Source organism: Temnothorax longispinosus, chromosome 8 (genome assembly GCF_030848805.1).
Source record: "Temnothorax longispinosus isolate EJ_2023e chromosome 8, Tlon_JGU_v1, whole genome shotgun sequence".
Classification (NCBI taxonomy): Eukaryota; Metazoa; Arthropoda; class Insecta; order Hymenoptera; family Formicidae; genus Temnothorax; species Temnothorax longispinosus.
The window spans coordinates 4,102,407-4,122,912 of NC_092365.1; the positions used below are offsets into that span (position 1 = coordinate 4,102,407).

Genomic DNA, 20,506 nt, shown 5'->3' on the forward strand with positions numbered 1-20,506 from the left:
ACAATGCAATTTTCTAAAGTTTACATTTACGAGTTAGAAATGATATTGCGCGCGCCAAGTGATTTGTGCTGCATATAGTTACGTAAGCCGAATGCCATATGTACGGAAAATGTTACATCATATATACAAATATACACATGCATTATCTTGACAGTTAAAAAATCTGTTATAACGTCGCGAATGCGCTGTTCTGCGCGACTTTCCTGCTAGGAAAAGGGCGATCAAGCGATCGGCAGGATACGTAGGCAGGAAACGAACATAATAAACTTTATGTGAGCAGTTTTCAATTTCCGTGAGGGGGATCAAGGTTTCCTTATGTGGTACTGCTGCACCTGTCTGTTCATGAATTATGAAAGGAAAGAGTTACATTCTTCGCGGAGATATTTTCCGCGACTTATCGGGACGGAACGCAAATGATTCTTTCTTGTATAAGGTATTATATAATATCATATGTGGATGAATATAATTTTGCATACAAATACATATATATAGATTACATAAAATACTTAAATAGACGAATTATAAAAATATGTAATACTTTTACACGAATTTATAAAAATAAAGATATCATGTTTTTAAATGAAAAGAAAATGCTTTGTTTTACTTCAAGATATGTTTTCCAAATTCTAGATATTATTTTATAATGGAATAGAACTGTTTCTTCTCTCTCTCTATTAATATATGAACAAATATTATATATATATAATATTTGAACGAAATATATTTTTATAGAAATATATTGAAAAAATTTTATCTCGTTGCTTTGCATTTTGAAGCATCAGTATAGTTCATCAAGCATGAGTAAAAATATAAAAATATGAGATATATAGTAAAAATGCACATATCTAATGATACTATTTGATATATAACAATAATATGAAAACAAAATTCTAATATTTTCAATTGTATTTTGTATTACATGATTTTACCTTATGTAATAATATATGTAGCGTCAAGAGATAATTTAAAGGAAAATATTTATACTACATATTTATTTCTTTCTTTCTTCTCGATATGCATCAGGCAACTATAATTGGCATTTATTTGCAATTAATCGTTGTATTAATAATTTTGACACTTCAAACAAATTTCATGTAGTTAACGTACGCAGCATGTTCAAGTAAGCGACAGATGTTTTAACCACCTATCAGTTGGACGAATGATGTATAAGTCATATTGCTCGAAACAAATATGATAGACATTGATGCTGCGTTACTCACGTCGCCGAAAGTACTGAGGGACAATTCAAAGAGATTTCCGGCTGTAAGTTTGACCGACGAATTGGACATCGCGATCATCAATACGAGAGCGAGACCCTTTTTTCCCGATAGAAGATGCCAATCGATCATGTACGATACTTCGCCGACCTTCTTGCACTGTTTACAAGATTATTTTTGTTATTTCTTTTATGTGATACACAATTACAATTACTATAAGGCTGGTATTCATAATCAGATCTTATTTTAAAACTATCTTAAGTAATATATTTTAAAATGTTAATACAGCTCTGTAATTGGTTAATGACATCTTAAGATTGTACTTAAGACGGTCTTAAATATAAGAACCGACTATGAATACCGGCCCAAGAGTTACTTTCTAAAATATAAATTTTATAAATTCTATTATTATTAGAATTATAATATTCCTGTTATTATAAAAATATACCGTGAAAATATACTTTATCATAAAGTTTGCTTTTAATTTATCACAACTCGTGAAAAAATATTCATATCTGACAGTATATGAACATATATAAACATATATAATATATATATATATATATATATATATATATATATATATATATATATGAACATATATAAATGAGATATGAACAGATATAAGTTTTACATGCCCATATATAAAGCATATATAATCATATATGGTTATCTATTGCCATATATGATCAGATCCGTACATTATACATGGCACAAGATCTGATCATATAAGTTCATATATGGTCAGACATATTATTATGTGTAACAGATATGACACTATACATAATCGTATCTGGCCTCACATGGTCGTATATAAAGAATGTTCGGCCATGTATTATCAGATATAATTATATGTGGCCATACATAACTGTATCGGCACTGTATATGATCATATATGAAAAGACACGATGCTGTATATGATTGTATATGTTCATATATGGCCGGAAATGATATGAAACATGATTAGATCTGTCTATATATGACCAGATTGGGATATAATGATATAAAATGTCCGGGAAAATTATTCATATCTGACAGTATATGAACATTAAATGAGATACGAACAGATATAAGTTTTACATGCCCATGTATAGAGCATATATAATCATATATGGTTATCTATCGCCATATATGATCACATCGTACATTATACATGACACAAGATCTGATCATATATGGCGATAGATAACCATATATGATTATATATGCTTTATATATGGGTATGTAAAACTTATATCTGTTCATATCTCATTTATATATGTTCATATACTGTTAGATATGAATATTTTTCCCGGACTTTTAGGCGAATAAAATGTCCGCGGGAAAAATATTCATATCTGACAGTATATGAACATATATAAATAAGATATGAACACAGATATAAGTTTTACATACCCATATATAGAGCATATATAATCATATATGAACCTATATAGTCATATAAGATTATATATGATCAGATCAGATATTGCATCTCAAAGTATTCGATAGATGACAAACAGTGTTATAATAAGAACGATATCAAAAGACACGACACTGTCTCGCACTATAGAGCGGCACAATTTTTGTATTAGTTGTATCGTGGAGTCTACTTTTATAATAAAGTCACACACTCTTAAAAAATAACTTTTGAAAATATCCCGAGAAAAAATATTCATATCTGATCATATATGATCATATATGAATGGCCAGATGTGGTCAGATATGGAAATTGGCCAGATCTGAGGGATCTGGTATTATTGTATATGTTAATATCTGATCAGGTATGATTAGATCATATATCCTCAGATCTGGCCAATTTCCATATCTGACCATATATGGCCAAACAGATATGATCATATATGATCAGATATGAATATTTTTTCACGGAAAGTGCAAGCAATTTGTTTATAAGTACTTTACCTTTTCGGCAACAAGTTCGCCGATGTAACAAAATATAAAAATATTGAACGTAAGAGATATAAGAAGAACGATATACGTTATATAACTTGTAGTCTCTTTACTCTCCCATTCCTGGAAAGTAAAGATTCCTGTATTCGAGGCTCCATTGTAAATCGTATACGTTGCTCTCCGACATTGCTTCGAAATAGCAATGCGCTTCGCATGGTACGTACATTTTGTACGATATGCATACCATGAGAGTATAATATCCAAGAAAACACATGTTTAACGTACATCCTACAATTTCCACGACAGATATTTCACGCAGTACTTTGTCCGTTAGCGATATAAAACTGGAAGGTAACGAATGTATTATCGGACAGAATATATTTCGCAAGAGAATGTCGTTACGTAAACAAATAAAAAGTAATTGGGGTGCTCTATAAATACATATTATATAGAGCACTTTACTACAGTTTTAATGACACTGTTTAATAAGAATTTGAAAAGATATCAACGATCCTCGTCGGAGAATGACTCACCGTAAAATTCGAACGTGCTGCTGCACGATCATTGCCAATCTCTCGTCCACGTTATCGCAGAAGTCTTCCCGACCGTCTACTAGGTGTTCAATCCATTGCATTAAAACCTCTAGGCGGCCGTAAGCGTGCATCGCGAACACGGCGGCCAAACTGCAGGCACCGGCAGTGATGGAGTGTGCTATGAAACCCGACAAGCATTGGATCCAGAAGAGAATCTCAGCGACGGGACTGTGTCGCGCGTCGACAATCACCCGGGCGACTGGATACACCAGTGGCCGATACGTCAGGTTACCATCGCTCTCCGTGATCTTGCCCTTACTGAAAGGCAGAGCGAGATAATAGAACACGGCACCGCCGTACATGAAGAACGCGCAGATGGCCACGAGACGTCGGCCAAACTTCGCGCTCCTGATCATGATGACCCGATCGCCGTGATGCTGGGTGTTCATCCAGTCGCTCTCGATATGCTTGATACCCGTGCGAATATCGTTCTCGCGGAAGATCAGCGAGGAGTACTTGACAACGGCCATTAGGCAAAAACTCAGCGGACCGGAAAGTTTTAAGATGTGGTACGTGTTATCCATTTCGAGTGCCATGAAGATGGCAGAAGGCACGAAGAGGAAGCCGATCAGGCTGGTGCAAATTATGTTTATCAGCCCGTACGCGTATCTCTCCATATGTGAAATCTCAGTTAATTTCGGCCAGACACCGATCGGCTGTAGTATCCAACGGTTCAGCTGAACGCTCAGCTGCATGTCCTTCTCATGCTCGTAGACCGTTGCGACAGGATTCGTTCTTTCCGTTATAGTTTCTATCATTATTGAACTGGCGAAGGTTTGACGATCACTGAGAGGAATGCGCGAGAGTTTGAACGAGGAAAGTCAAACGCGCGCCGCGTCTGCGCTGTTACAGCGCGCCTTCCCTTCTAGGAAAGGGGCGATCAAAGCGATCGGAACACGAAGGGTGAACTTTGCAGACGCAATTCTCGATTTCCGCGAGGGGGATCGTAGGTTTCCTCATGCGGTGCTGCACCTGTCTGTTCATGAATTATAAACGGAAAAGATTTACATTCTTCGCGGAGATTTTTTCCGCGATCGGGACGGATCGCAAATGTTTCTTTGTTGCGTAAGTGTTGTACGATATTACACGATAAACACGATTTTTCCTACGTATACATGTATGTAGATTACATTTAATGCTTATATATGAGTCATATAAAAATAATGATATTACAATGATATGATGATGATTGGTTTTCAAATGAAGGAAATGTTTTGTCTTATTTTTTTGCGATATGTTCTCCAAATTGTAAAAATTGTTGTATAATGTAGTAGAATTGTTCCCGTAATATCATTTGAACGAAGTATATTTTTATAAAGATACATTGGGAAGTAGTTTATTCTGTTTTGTATTGGAGCATCAATAGTTTATTAATATATAAAATAACTGAAGTGCGCGTATCTAATGATACTATCTGAGAAGACAAGTCTAATCTCCAAATAGTACCAGGTAATAATTGAAAAAGTGCAATATTACATACTTCGACTGTTTTATTCGGAGCGCAATTATCAAGAGTCATTGAATAAACGTACTCGTATAAAGTTTACTGTAGTTTCGTGAAGGATTTAATGTCATTTGATGAATACTACCATTTCAAATCGTACTTTCTCAAGTAGTAAACTTTCGTAGAATGTTCAAGTAAGCGACAGATGATTTGATAACCTTTTTAAAATAATTATATTGTTATAATATCTTATACGATTAATTTAAAGATATTTATCTTGATCATAGAATGCAACAGATTTTTTATTTTGTTATATGTTGTTTTCTTTTTTTTTTTAATTAAACTCTTGAGTTTTAAAAAATATTAATAGGTAACGTAGAATTCTAAATTTTTTAATTATATGAGTATAATACTTACGTCACCGAAGCTGCTGATGGACAGCTCGATTATATTTCCGGCAGTCAGTCTGGTGGTTGCGTTGGACATACATATTATCAAGATTACGGCAAGACTCTTCTTTTTCGGAAGCCGGTGCCAATCGATCATGTACGAGCTCTCACGTACTTTTACAGTCTGTCATAAGATTTCTGTTATAGATGATTGTCACGAAAAGTGTTTCAAATTATCTGGCGCTATTATACAATATATCGTTGTTCGAAGTTCGAAGGATTTGGACGTTGTGTAATGATGTTTTGGAAAATAACTGGTATACCTGTTCCGTTAAAAGTTCGCCTATGTAACAAAATATGAATATGTTGAATGTTAGCGAAATGAGGAGTATCAAATATGTTAAGCCGCTTACAGGTTGCTTAAAATCCCATTCCTACAATACACAGAATTTGTATGATTGCCAAATAATTAACATCAAAAAGGGATAATGATTCTTCTTATATTATTTATAACAATATAGGATTCATGAACTTATTATGTTAAGTCGATATGTACCATCATGCAATAATATCCAAGAAAACATATATTCAATGTACATCCCACAACTTCGATCAGAGATATTTCATGCAACAATTCCTCTGTTAGCGATATGAAGCTAAAAATACGTAGAAGAAACTAATAATAGCATATCTTCTTTATAAAAATTATATTTTATGTGGCAATATCTCTTTATTCAAAGAAGTTTGCTTGTTAATTATTTAAACTTAAATTATTGTCAAATATATTCGGTTATCGCATAACATTAGTTAATTGTCGGTATAAATTAATTTTTGGCATCGCAACATTTAACAAATGACGATGCAATGTTTTAACAGGTTCGAAGTCATACTTACTTCAAGATGCGCACATGTAATTGTATTATATTAGCCAGTCTCTCGTCCGTGGTATCGTTGACGCCTTCACGACCGTCAACTAGATGGTTTATCCAGGACATGAGCACCTGCAGCTGTCCGCAAGCATGCGTCGCGAGGAGGGCTGCCAAGCCGCATGAGGCTACCGTGATGTTGTGGATGATAAAGCCGGCAAATAGCTGGATGAAATAAAAGATTTCATTGACGGGACTATGACGGGTGTCGACGATCACGTTGGGCACTGGAAACACCAGCCTACGATAGGTGAGATTGCCATCTTCTTCGACGGTCTTCGCGCGAGTTAACGGCACCGCCACGAAATAGAACAAGACACCGCCGTACATAAAGAAGCTGCAGACGACCGCTAATCGACGGCCGAAGTTCGCGTTCTCCAGCATCATCCTCCTTTCGTCCGTGTATTTTACGTTTCTCCAGTCACCCTCGATGTAATCGACACATCTACGTATGTCCTCCTCCCGCAGAAGCAGGGCGCAGTACTTCAAAACGGCCATGAAGAAGAAGGTGAGAGCGCTGCCGAGTTTTAATTGGTTGTAGAAGTCCTTGATTTCCAGGACGATGAACATGCTGCTGGGAATTAGAAGAAAACCCAGTAGCACGTAGCAGATGACATTCAGCGCTCTGTACCACAGCGTCTCTATCCAGGAATGTCTCAGCGGCCATGTACCGATTATCTTCATGACCCAGATATTCAGTCGCATATTGGCTCGAAGATCATTTTTGTAATTCTGATTATACAGCCTAGGCTCGTCGCGGGTATCAGGATAATGGAGCGAGTTTTCCATTATCGCAGTACGGATGATTGATACGTACTGACAGTCGCGATGCTACGAGCTTGTCATCGACATGATTTGCGCTTGCGCCACTTTGTGGTCTCCGTGGAAGAAAAAGGGATTTTACGCGGAAATTTTCTAAGCGAGTAGCGGAAAACTTTGTTCGATTATCTGAAAAGTGTACGTGGTGCTTCGAGAATCGTTTCCTGAAAGGGGCAGTTTATAATAGCTCATGTTGGTAGACACTAAGGGAGACGACGTGAAGTTATATTTGGACTGAATTCCGATTTAAAAAAATTGTGGAGAAAGAATAAACGTTATGTACAAGCTGACGAATGTGCGGCAGTCTTTATAATGTGGTGGCGGAAAGAGAAATATATTTATTATATGAAAAGAACTGTGCTTTGACGTAATTCGTGATACCGATTGTAAAAAAATGGTGTTTAAATATTATTCTATATATATATTATACATACGTATAAGTTGTATATTTAATTAATAATTTCTTTTATTAATAATTGAAGTTTGAGTTATATTCTTTATAAGTAGAAAAATGTCAGAGTAATACTATATAAAAATACGATGTTAAAAAAATAATTCTTAAAGGTTACATTTTTACAAATATATAACTTCAGATATATATAACTTTTATCATTGAAACTGTTTTTGTTTCTATTATATTGTGAGTGAAATATACGAAGAAAATTGCTCACGGTCTCGAAGCTCTAGAATGAAAGACCGATTATTTTACCCGACGTGAGCTTCGTAAGATATGTATACCTGGCCATGGCGCAATTACTATAGGACAAGACAACGAGCTTCTTTACTGTAGGCAAGTAATACCAATCGATTGCGCAGCAGATTGTGTTTACTCCCCTGTCATGTGCAACAAGTGCATGTATATATTAGCATTGTATTATCGAAATTTAATAACTTTCCTTTAAATAACATTTGTTACTTATTACTTTTATACACACAGTACTTTATTTTTACGTATCAATTATCTATGTATCATACCTGACTACTTAGAACTTCCCCAATGTAACATAATATAAAAATGTCGGAAGTAAAGTAAACGAGCATTATAGCATATGTCAGAATAGTGCGTCATTTCGTTTTCACCTCTAAAATGTATTATTATTTTATTCGAAAATCTCAGAGCAATTACGAAAAATATGCATGTAGATTGCATGAAAATAGATATATATCAAATGTTAATAAATATAATGCATCGCTGTTGTATGCATGTCGTTATCGCGGAGACACAATATTAAAATACGTCCAATAATTTCGATAAAACACATTTCTCTTACAATATTTTGTATCTGATGTAAAAATCTAAAATTCGAGATTAATTGTTATTGTAATTTTCAGTAATGTTAAAAACGTTTTTTTTAAATTAACATAATACTTTTATTGATAAAATCTTTAATCATGTAACACTATTTCAAGGAATAAATTTACTCAGAGTCTTTTTGAATTTAATATTCAAAAAAATAGACATTTAATTAATCCCATAAAGCATCACAAGCGAAATTATTAATATTTAAATCTAAAGTTTTCATGTATCAAGTCAAATTACAAATCTAAAAAAAAATTAGAACTAACGAGAAACGCATAACAATTTCAGCTACTTACTTATGTATTCTTATCTGATACATGACGATCGCCGACAATCTCAGAGCAACTGCAACGACGCGATCTCTCGATTATTGATTTTCATTCACAGCTTTGTCCACAAGCATGCATAGTGAACAATTCGGTGATCCCACAGACGCTGATTTTCACAATGACGATGCCAGTCACCAAATGCATCGAAAACACGATCTCGTAAGCGGGACTCAGCTGTGAATCGAAGAAGATAAAGTCATTCTCCATAGTTAAAATTCCATAAATCCGTTCATTCGATTACGGTATGCATGTAGATGAGTCGGAGGAAAATTCTTTCACTTGTTTGCAAAGCGGTCGCATGGTTGCAACTGACAGATAAAAAAATACAACGAAACCTGCCGGTTTGTATTATATACGTTCTCGCGTCTACGTGAATATCCCCCGTCACCGCGGTTCTGTCGCAGTACAGTTAGAAGTTTAGTACAAAAGTTACGTGCGCGCAATTTTTTGCCGATACGAGATAATTACAGGATGGGATCGATTCACACGAGACGACCCTTAGCAAAGTACGTCTATCTTGCGTTAGGTCATCCTGAGTTATATTGAACAGTGATACGCAAATTGTTAATTGAAAGTCATAATGAATCTCTCGCGGCAACTAATCTTAAAAATTCTGACTCTTAGGTAAATGTAAATTATGTAAACAGCCGAAAAGTTGCTCTTTAACTTTCTCTGAATCTTATGAAATGTTTTCATATGAAAGAGAAAATTAAGATTAAAATAAGAAGTTCCAATCGATCGTGTCACTCCAATCCTGCCCCGTCTGTTTCACGCAAGATTGAATCTCTCCTGTGGTTACATGAGCGATTTATACTTCAAACAATTTAGGAGCGACGCAAGCAATCTGATTCTACGTTTAGTAGCGTTTAATTCGGTTAATAGCGTTTCTGCAATTTTGAGTTTATGGCTGATAAATGGTCATGAGGGGCCATCAGTTCGGATATAACCGGGTAAATGTATAATGATAATGGGTGGTCTTCTTTTTGCAGTAAATGTAGAGTATGTGGCGCGCTTGCGTGCACAAGACGTCTGCGCATAATATTGGGGTTGTACCCAAAGGGGTTGGGAAAATTTACGTGTCTGGATAAATGCAACGTTGACGGGTACAAAAAAAAATTACTGTGCGTGAAATTATACGATTATATTTTGTAAATTTTAAATTTACGAACCAGAAAGGGTAACGTCATCTGTAATTTATGACGCATATCGTTTGCGGTGTGTAAGCAGAATGTCGCATGTGATTAAAATGTTAACACATACATTACTCTCACAGTTAAAAAACCCATTACAGAGATGCGAGTATTCATTTGTTGTTTAATGCTAAGTTACACGCACACACATGCGTGACATAACAATGATGTGAATATAAAAATGTATAAAAATTATACATTTCGCTTTTAACGTAGGAGTACAATATAAAAGAATTCAGAAATTTTTATGCTTGCGTTGATCTATCGTACTAATGGTGCTATGTAATACATTTAATTAAAATCCATAGATTTCAATATTCAGAATTTTCCACATATGAAATTTATTTTATTTATCCAACATCTAACTAATCGCAGCTTTAAATGTACTGGTTGTGCGCAATATTTCTGAGTAACTAGAAGATCATTGTTTCTTTTTGTTTCAGCATTTTAAACGAAGATAGAAATATGTGGAGCACACTGACGGCGCCAAAACTATTGAGAGAGGCCCATATATTTTTTGGCAGTGAATTTAATGGGAATGCTAGACGTCGCGATTATCAAAAGGAGATCGTGAGCAGTCTTGTGCGGAATTCCATACCAGTCGAGCGTACAGCAGGTAATGTACATCTTCGTGTTCTATACATATACAATACAACAAATAAATAATTCTCACCGTTTTGATTAAGTAACAGTTATCGATCAATACTTGATCCATGAAAAGTTTACTGATGAAACACAGTATGAAGATATTAACGATGAATGTTAAAAGAAGTATAATATACATCAGCATGGTCACCGCAGCGTTATTTTCTCGCTCCTGTAAAAATGTTTTGATGTATATTGAAATATGAAATATGCAACCGTTTGCTGTAATCTAAAATATATTCTTAATCACTTAATGTCTTAACTCGTATCGTGAATCACAATTGATGATCGAAGACAAGAGTTGATCGCAAGTTAAACTGATAGTAAACGCTCTCCTGCAGCGTTTGCACGCGTTAAGAATTCAAACGTTGCGTGGAGAACAGAGACTATACTACAGCGATAGAGTTTGCGAGGAAAATTGCTTGCAAAGGGGATAATTGTTTTGTAAGGAAAGTATTATTATCTATTTATCGGTCGGTGCATCGACGAATATCGTTGATGCCTTTTCAACCGTCAACTAGATGAATTATCCAGGATATAAGCATTTTGTAACTGTCCGCAAGCATGCATCGCGAAGAAGACTGCCAAGCTATACTCGGTCACAGAAATAGGTAAGATTGCCATCCTCTTAAACAATTTTCGTGCGAGTTAATGTGTCGCCACGAAATAGAGCATAACGCTGCCGTATATAAAGACGCTACAGACAACCACTTAGCTATCACTGTAAAAAAATTTTGTAAAATTACAGGTAATTTTGAGACCCACTATAATAGGTGTAAATTTCCACACATTTTTAATTTGTGTAATTGTAATACAAAATTACTTTTTCCTTCCGTACTGTAATTTTGTAAAATTACAACCATTATATTGTATAATTACAACTATTAGTGGGTCTCAAAATTACCCACTATAATAGTTGTAATTTTACAAAATTTTTTTACAGTGTAACAGCCGAAATTTGTGTTCTCCATCATGATCTTCCTCTCTTTCATGTATTTCACGTTCCTCCAGTCTCTCGATGTAATTGACACACTTGTGTCCTCGCGCAGAAGCTGGACGTAGTACTTCATCACGGCCATGAAGAAGAAGATAAAAGCGCTGTTGAATTTTAATTGGCTGTATAGTAGAAGTCCTGCGTTTTAAAAAATCGTGAAAAAAGAAAAAGCGTTATACGCAAACTGACGAATGTGCGGTTTAGTCTTTGCAATATGTCTGACGGACAGACAAGTATATTTCTCGTGAAAAAAGAACTATGCCAAGAAATGGTTCGTAATGGTATCAATTGTAAAAAATAATATTCAAATATTATTCTATATATTATACATGCACTAGCAGATCCTTATGTCGATAATGGGGGAGAGGGGAATTCGGCAAAATTATTTGGTTTGATATTTTTCTTGTTGTCACGCTTAGCTTTTACTACAGGAGCAGCGAGACGATGACGTAGTGAAACTTCTAATCCCATTTTTACATTTCTAAAGATTTGTTGTATTCGTTTTTTTCGTAGGTTTTTTAATAGCAAAATTTCTAGCAAAACTAATTTTATTTATTTGGAAGGGGGAGGGTTTTAATCTCCAAATCTCCTTTAGGATCCGCCAGTGTATACATAATTGACATGTATATTTTAGTAATAATTTCTTTCATCAATAATTGAAAGTTGAATAATTTTGTTATAAATGAAATAATATTAGAGTTTTTGGGTGGTAATAATCTCTGAAAAATAAAGACAAAATCAAATTAGTATGGATGCCATTTAAGATTTCCAATTACAAATACCTATTTTGCATATTGTAATAAAGTTTTTTATATACACTGTATATTCATATATACAATGTAATATTCACACAGTGTTAATATTCACACAGTTATAAAGTAACTGTCCGCAATAAGTTTAAATACGCCATCGCAGTTCTAATAACCTGAAAATTAAATAAAATTTATTTACATAAAACGTTATATACATATATATGTAAACTTATCCGCATTTTTAAAGAAAAACCGATTATCGGAATAATACTATATTAATAAAGTACTATATTAATAAAATAATTCTTAAAGGTTACATTTTAATTATATATGTAAAATCTTATAAACTTCTATTACGGAAACTTTTCTTCGTTACTACTATATTGTGAGTGAAATGTACAGACAAAATTGCTTACGGCACCGAAGCTGCTGAATGAAAGATCGATTACTTTACCCGCCGTGAGCTTCGTAGGATATCTGGCCATGGCGATTACTAGGACAAGACAACGAGCTTCTTTACTAGGCAGGCAATACCAATCGATCGTGCAGCAAGTTGTGTTTACCTTACTCCCCTGTCATGTAAAGTGCAACAAGTTTACGTATATTAGCATCTTATTATCAAAAATTAATAACTTTCCTTTAAATGTATTATTTCATTATTTGTTGCTTATTATTTTAAAGTACTTTATTTTTATGTACTTTTTTGGTTAACTTTTTGTATTTGAACATTTAATTCTGTTATCTATGTATCTTACCTGACTACTTAGAACTTCCCCAATATAACATAATATAAAAATATTAAAGGTAAAGGATATGAGCATTATGGCATATGTCATGAAGGATAGTGCATCATTTCGTTCCCATCCCTATAAAATATTATTTTATTTGAAAATCTCAGAGCAACTACGAAAATTCTGCACGTAGATTGCATGAAAATAGATATAAAATGTTGAAAATATGATGCATCGCTGTTGTGTGCATACCGTAATCACGTAATATCCTAAGAGACACAGTACCAAAGTACTACCAATAATTTCGATAAAACACATTTCTCCTACAACGTTTTGTATTTGATGTAAAAATCTAAAATTCGAAATTATGTTATTATAATTTCCAGTATTGTATGTTAAAAACTTTTTTCAAATTAATATTTTTATTGATAAAATCTTTAATCGTGTAAGGCTTATTATATAAGGGCATTATATAAAGCTTATTGTATAAGGTAATTCAAGGAGTAAATTTGCAGAGAGCCTTTCTGAATTTAATATTCAATAAATAGAAACTTAATCGATCCCAAGGAGCACCACACGAAATTGTTAGTACTTCAATGTGAAATGTTCATATATCAGAGTTAAATTACATACCTAGAAAGAAATTTGAAAAGAATGGGAAATACGTAACAACTTCAGCTACTTACTTACGTATCCTCACGTGATGCACGACAATCGCCGCCAATCTCAGCGCAACGACGCGATCTTTCGACCATTGATCCTCGTTCGCCAAATTCTCCAACCAAACGGCCAACATCTTGAGCTGTCCGCAAGCGTGCATGGTGAACAACGCGGTGATCCCGCAGACGCTGGTTTTCACAACGTATATGACGATGCCGGTCACCAAATGCATCGAAAACACGATCTCGTAAGCGGGACTCAGCTGCGGATCGAAGAAGATAAAGTAGTTACCCTGCACCAGCGGTCTGATCGTTACATTCCCGATCACGATCTTGCCGCGGGCTATGGGCTGAATCAGACGGTAAGTGAAGCCGCTGATGAAGAGGAACAGCGTGGTGCAAATGAGAATGAATCGCCCGGCCTTGGCTTTGTCCAACATAATTCTGCGATCGTTCGTGTCCTGTACATTTCGCCAGTCTTCTTGCATATGTCTCATGCATTCCTTAATACGTTCTTCCCGTAACATCAGCGTGCAGTACATGGCAGGCACCATGCTGTAGAAGCAGAGCGCGCCCGTCATTCTGAGTCGGCTCTTGAACGTATCCACGATTAGAAACATGTACAGCGTCCACGGTATCAGATTGAAGGATAGCAGAAAGCAGCACGCGGTCCTAACGAGTCCTCTGAGAAATCTCGTCAGTTTCGGTGGTTTCTCCAGGTTCGGCCATATGCCAATCAGTCCCAGAATCAATCTGTGCACCTGCACGGTGTATCTAATGTCCAACTCATAGTTGGAATTCCGTAAATCCGTTCGTTCGATCATGGCATGCATATGGACGCGAGCCGGGGGAAAACCCGAATCTCCCTCTCACTTGTTTGCGAGGCGATCGCACGATTGCAACTGACAGATAAAAGTACGACGAAACCTGCCAGTTTGCATTATGCACGCTCTCGCGTCTGCGTGAATCGTCTCCGTTGCCCCGCGGTGCCTCTGTCGCAGCACGGTGAAAAGTTTGGTACAAATTGTTGTGTGCGCGCAATTTTTTGCCGGTACGAGATAATTATAGGATGGGATCGATTCACACGAGACGGCCTTTAGCCGAAAGGACGTCTACCTTGCGTTAGGTCATCGTAGATTGTGAGTTATATTGAACAGAAGTTCGCGAATTGTTAATTAACTCAACATACTGAGAATCTTTTGCTATAACTAATTTTAAAATTAAAAATTGTAAGTAAATGTAAAATATACTGAAAAGGTGCTGTTTAACTTTTCCTGATTTTTTATGAAATATTTTTATATTCATGAAAGATAAAAGGAAAGATTAAAATTAAAATAACAAGAATTGATTATCTTATTCATTTAGTCCAATAATATTCAGTCAGATAGTATTAATTACAGATTTATAAACGGATACTATATCATTATGATAATTATTTCATCACAATTATGTGAATTTTCGGAGCAGATTAAAGTATGCCATCGATGTTTTTACGATCTATGAAATAACGAAATAGATAAATAATTTTCTACTGGTAAATGGAAATGTGACAAGCTTCTATACTTACGTTACTGAATGTAGGTAGAGACATTTCTACAATTCTGCCTGCTGAGATTTTTGCCGGAATATTGGAAATTGCCATTATCAGGATTAAAGTACGAGCTCTTTTGTACTTAAGACGATGCCAACTCGTCGTAGACGTCATTAACCCAAACTTGATGCTCTGTCATAATTAATTAAGTATATTTTATTGACAATGATCATGAACGCGTTGCTGTTTAATTTTCACAGCAAGCATTTTGTCACTTGCTACCTGATCTGTCAACCGTTGACCGACGTAGCAATTAGTAAAAATGGAGAAAGTGAATGACGTAAGCATCACAGACATAGTTAACATAGCTGTCGAGTTACTATTCTCCCATTCCTATAAAGTTAAAACAATTGCAATATACTTGCGAAATAATTTGCGACAAATACCGCATCCACTGTTTTAATTTCTATGCTAGAATTAATTGAACTCAATCTACTTAAATTAAATTATTATGCATGAATAAAGGCCGCGCGAAAATTGTTCGTCGTTTTTACCATAATAATGTAGTATCCCGAAAGGCATAAGAGTATAGCAGAGCCCATTATTTCCACTAACCATACATATCGCATAGTTTGTTCTACTTGTTTCAGGAAACTGTAAACGAACGATATATGTATGTTGTAATTGTAATATTTGTGCAATTTTGTGTTTACAGCATTATGTCATATTAGAATGTATTTAATAAAGTGTTAAAATAATAATTGTCTAGTATTTGCCTTATATCATAATCATAATAATTACACTAATTAACAAGGTTTATTCTAATTATATGACAATATGACAATAAAAAGTTAATAATTAAACTCGGTTTTTTTCTTAATGTGTTTCTTTGAGTTGCTGACTTCAAAGTGGTTCATACTTTACTTTCAATACTTTATTGTTATTAATGTATACGGACTTATTCATGTTTATTATAATAAATAAAATATATAAAATTTATTTGCTTGTAGCGTAATTTTTTGTACATGAGATTGCTTTTTTTTTAATCCAAGAGCTGAAAATTAAAATGTAATAAATGGGACTAACATGCTTTATACAATACGTAAAAAATCTCGATCTTTGAAATTACATAAATTGTATATCGATAATATAAAAAAGTGTTACGTGTTACGAACTTTTTACTGTCTTTTTCATATTTACTACGCACGAATTAGAGACATCCTATTTCATTCATGTTATTAAAAAAATTTAACTTTGCCGACTAGTGTAATAGTTCGTTATTTCACTTTACAATTTGTAATTTTAATCTGTTGTATTTTTCCTAATAAGCATAATATGAAAGAATATATAAACAGCTACATTGTACAATAATAACATGCTAATTTCATTATATCAATTCCGTTTCGTAATTATTCGACCTTACTAAAATTAATAAGAAATGTCTTATTTACATAAATATCTTTTTCTTTATCTTTGTAGACTTACTGTTTTATTTTTATCTGATGCTCCACGATATCAGCTAGCAATATTGCGATAGCTCGATCATCGGGCTGCGGCATGTCATTGAGACGTTGCAGCTTGTTGATTAAAACGTTCAGTTGTCCGCAAACGTGCATGATGAAAAACGCAGCCAATCCAGCCGCGCCCACCCTTGCCGAATACGTGATCAATCCTGCGAAGAACTGTAGAGTGAAGACGATCTCGTATGCCGGCGAAACCTCTCCGTCGAATTTCACAAAATAGCTCGGGCAGGCCAACGCTCTCACCGTGACGTTCATCGGCGTGAGCATGCGACCCTTTGAGAGCGGCACGAGAGTGCGGTAAGACAGTCCACCGACGTACATAAAGACGGCAGAAAAGATCGCGAACTTCCGGCCTACCTTCGCTTTAGACAGCATCGCTTGCCGATCGTTCCAATCGATCGCGTCAATCCAATCCTGCCAAGCCTGCTTCACGCAAGATTGAATCTCTCTCGCGTGGTATATGAGCAGGCTGTACTTCATGCAACCCATCCAACAATTTAGGATCGGCGCGAGCAATCTGACTCTACGTTTGAACTCGTGTTCCTTCAGGAATACCCGCAGCAGACCCGGCACGATGATGAACGCGAACAGAAAGTAGCAAATGACGTTTTGCAAGCGGGTCGCGATTCTTTCCACGTTGGAAGCGTAACCGGGAATCGGCCACGTGCCGATCATTCGCAGGATAACGCGAGTCACTTGCACTGCGTAATTGAAATCGTTTTCGTGCCGGTTTGTCTTCGACGAGCCTTTCATGATTAGCTTTCTTTTATTCAGTTCAAATTTAACACGCGATTGAATTCTGTATCACGAATTTTGCGCTTGTGTACCGTTCTTTCCCCGAGCACTATGAATTTCCGTTAATTCCGTTCCCGCATTTCGGGTTCACGACTGACAGATGGTCAGGCGGGACCAGAAACTCGAGCATGACTGGGTAGGTGTATATGTTGACAGGTGGTTTTTTTTTGTGCGGTAAGAATAGAGTGTACAGCGCGCTTGCGTGCATAAAACGTCTGCGCATAATACCGGGTTACACGCAAGGGGTTGGCGAATTTTACGTGTCAAACTGTCGGATAAACGCAACGTTGACGGACAAAGAGAAGAATCGCCGTGCGACGCGTGGCATCGTACGACTTTGTAAAATTTAAATTTACGAACCAGGGTATAGTCAGCTGTAATTTGTGCCGTATGTTATTTGTGCTGCGCAAGCAGAATGTCACGTAAGTAAAATGTTAACGCATACATTACCCTCGCAGTTAAATAACCCTTTGCATCAGAGATACGAAAATTTGTTTAATGCCAAGTTACATGCGTGACACAACAATGAATATAAAAATATATGAAGATTATGACGAATGATAAAATATATGACGTTTTGCTTTCAACATATGTGTGTAATAAAAAATGAATATAGCGATAAAGGAATTCAGAAATTTTCATGCTTGCGTTGATCTACCATATACTAATGGTGCTATATACATTACACTGAAATCCGTAGATTTCAATATCCTGCACGATTTTCTACAGATGAAATTTATTTCTTTCAACTAACGAATTGCATCTTTTAAATGCTGGTTGTGCGCAATATATTTAGATACGCGACCGATGTTCGCATAATCTAAAAAATACACAATTGTATATTTAAATGACGGTTTATCGTTTCGAATTACTAGAATTCTAGAAGATCATTGAATTTTTTTCTGGCATTTTAAGCGAACGAGATGGAAATATGTGAAGCACACTTACGGCGCCAAAACTATTGAGAGATAAATCCATAAATTTTCCGGCTGTGATTTTTATGGGAATGCTAGACATCGCGATTATCAAAACGAGACCGCGCGCGGTCTTGTGCGGGATTCGATACCAGTCGAGAGTACAGAAGGTAATGTACATCTTCATGTTCTATATATACGATTACGTAATAAATAAATAATTCTTGATCAATCTGATCAAGTAACAATTATCGATCAATACCTGATCCGTGAGAAGCTCACCGATGAAGCACAGTATTAAGATATTAAAGATGAATGTTAAAAGAAGTATGGTATATGTTAGCATCGACACCGCATCGTTATTTTCCCATTCCTGTAGAACGAACATCAAATCTTCTATTAATTAATTTCCTTTAATACACAGAGAGAATTTTCTCTTAAAATTTATCATGAAAATCTGATAGTTGTGGGACAACATGTATTACAAAGAATTTTATGCGAGCTGTTGTGATTAATTTTTACCATAATAAAAAATATTAATATCTATTACAGTAAATTATAAAATATATTGGATTAATTTTACTAAAATGTATAGTAAAATTTCAATAATTTTTAAAAAATTACCAATCTGCTTGGTGATTTTTATTATGTTGTTTGTAAAATGTCTTTTGTATATTTCAAAAATCCCTTGGTTCCTAAGTTGTCCCAAGTTTGTAGTCAATTTAACGGTAAAATATAACGAAAAATTCTCTCCGTGTACATATTCTTGATTTATATTATAAGCTTATCAATTATATCGCATACCATTATTATATAATATCCAAGAAGACACAAGATGAACGTGCACCCGACTACTTCCACCAAACATACGTATTGCAAAATTTCTTCTACCTTGCTTAAAAAGCTGAATGGCATTAATAATAACATCTCATTCTTAATAATTTTTTCTTTATATATGTAAAACGACAATTGTGTAATTTTCTCCCCCGCATACACAATGCGATCGGCATAATAATGTTACCTTTTAATTCTGATATGCTGCCTCACGACGGCCGCCAGTTCCACGTTGGCTTTCTTATCAGAGAAGTATTCGGCCTGCGTAAGATTCTCCATTCTGGCAATAAGAATTTTCAACTGGCCACAGGCGTGTAACACCAGAAGAGCTGCCAGACTGCAGGCTCCGCTGGTCACCGAGTACTGCACGAATCCGGAGAGAAACTGAATCGAGAAGATAATCTCGTAAGCCGGAGTCTTCTGCGGGTCGATGAATACGTAGTAACCAGCGAATCCCATCGGCCTAATCGTCACGTTCTGCGGCGTGACGATGACTCCGCGCGATAACGGCACGATCGTGCGATACGAGAATCCGCTGCCGTACACGAAGGCCACGCAGAAGATCGCGAGGTTGCGTCCGATCCTCGAGTTGCCCATCATGATCCTGCGGTCCTGCGCCAGACTCGTCTTAGTCCAGTCCTCCTCGATGTGCTCGATGCAATCCTTGATTCGATCGCTTCGGCAGATCAACATCGCGTGCTTTAGCACCGCCATCAAGCAGTTGCACATGGGACCGATCATCTTGAGGCGACGACGCGCGTTCGACTCCTTGAGGAACATCTTTAATATGCCCGGCACGAAGATGAAGTAGAGCAGGCCCTGGCACAGGATCCTGAGCAACTTTGTCTGGACGATTTTGACAGTGGACGTGACATCGGGCGACGGCCAGATGCCGATCAGGTTTAAGACACCGCGCGTAACGTGCACGGTGCGCCTGATGTCATCGCGGATATTCATGTGCATGACTCGAGGACCTACTTGATCTTGATGTCGCCGACGATGGACTAATCGGACGTACCGTCATGAAGCGG

General features: G+C 36.0%; 4 protein-coding genes and 1 long non-coding RNA gene across 13 annotated transcripts in view; 1 reads left to right on the plus strand and 4 right to left on the minus strand.

Moving 5' to 3' along the window:
- The window catches only part of LOC139817272 (uncharacterized), a 213,164-nt gene that overhangs the window by 125,566 nt on the left and 67,092 nt on the right, over positions 1 to 20,506 (plus strand). For 2 of the 5 annotated variants that reach the window (XR_011733170.1, XR_011733174.1), the window contains one exon: positions 10,541 to 12,376. This is a non-coding gene — a long non-coding RNA (uncharacterized lncRNA). Of the gene's footprint in view, positions 1 to 10,540; positions 12,377 to 20,506 lie in introns of those variants that run through there. The other 3 variants (XR_011733171.1, XR_011733173.1, XR_011733172.1) reach the window with 3 other exon arrangements.
- LOC139817726 (uncharacterized) lies at positions 15 to 8,085 on the minus strand. The gene is made up of 9 exons (XM_071786027.1): positions 6,428 to 8,085; positions 6,090 to 6,189; positions 5,857 to 5,967; positions 5,562 to 5,717; positions 3,641 to 4,509; positions 3,352 to 3,451; positions 3,120 to 3,230; positions 1,221 to 1,376; positions 15 to 1,144 (listed from the first exon to the last, which is right to left on the minus strand). The coding sequence occupies exons 1-9, from the start codon at positions 7,246 to 7,248 to the stop codon at positions 1,091 to 1,093; spliced, it is 2,478 nt and encodes an 825-aa protein (XP_071642128.1). The 5' UTR covers positions 7,249 to 8,085; the 3' UTR covers positions 15 to 1,090.
- On the minus strand, positions 8,088 to 18,048 carry LOC139817220 (odorant receptor 10-like). 4 transcript variants are annotated; one of them, XM_071785133.1, is made up of 6 exons: positions 17,290 to 18,048; positions 16,895 to 17,205; positions 15,964 to 16,063; positions 15,692 to 15,802; positions 15,446 to 15,601; positions 8,088 to 9,081 (listed from the first exon to the last, which is right to left on the minus strand). In XM_071785133.1, exons 1-6 carry the CDS (start codon positions 17,683 to 17,685, stop codon positions 8,956 to 8,958), a joined length of 1,200 nt encoding a protein of 399 aa, XP_071641234.1. In that variant the 5' UTR covers positions 17,686 to 18,048; the 3' UTR covers positions 8,088 to 8,955. The 4 variants fall into 4 exon arrangements, with proteins under 4 accessions (XP_071641234.1, XP_071641231.1, XP_071641232.1 ...); XM_071785130.1 differs by having other exon boundaries at positions 8,090 to 9,081; positions 16,895 to 18,048; XM_071785131.1 differs by lacking the exon at positions 8,088 to 9,081 and adding an exon at positions 14,735 to 14,870 and having other exon boundaries at positions 16,895 to 18,048.
- Positions 12,516 to 14,711, minus strand: LOC139817237 (odorant receptor 4-like). Of its 2 annotated transcripts, none has more exons than XM_071785167.1 (5): positions 13,906 to 14,711; positions 13,472 to 13,571; positions 13,244 to 13,354; positions 12,943 to 13,060; positions 12,516 to 12,661 (listed from the first exon to the last, which is right to left on the minus strand). In XM_071785167.1, the coding sequence occupies exons 1-5, from the start codon at positions 14,709 to 14,711 to the stop codon at positions 12,654 to 12,656; spliced, it is 1,143 nt and encodes a 380-aa protein (XP_071641268.1). In that variant the 3' UTR covers positions 12,516 to 12,653. The 2 variants fall into 2 exon arrangements, with proteins under 2 accessions (XP_071641268.1, XP_071641267.1); XM_071785166.1 differs by having other exon boundaries at positions 12,905 to 13,060.
- On the minus strand, positions 18,203 to 20,438 carry LOC139817260 (odorant receptor 10-like). The gene is made up of 5 exons (XM_071785214.1): positions 19,663 to 20,438; positions 19,446 to 19,545; positions 18,904 to 19,014; positions 18,676 to 18,831; positions 18,203 to 18,547 (listed from the first exon to the last, which is right to left on the minus strand). The coding sequence occupies exons 1-5, from the start codon at positions 20,436 to 20,438 to the stop codon at positions 18,494 to 18,496; spliced, it is 1,197 nt and encodes a 398-aa protein (XP_071641315.1). The 3' UTR covers positions 18,203 to 18,493.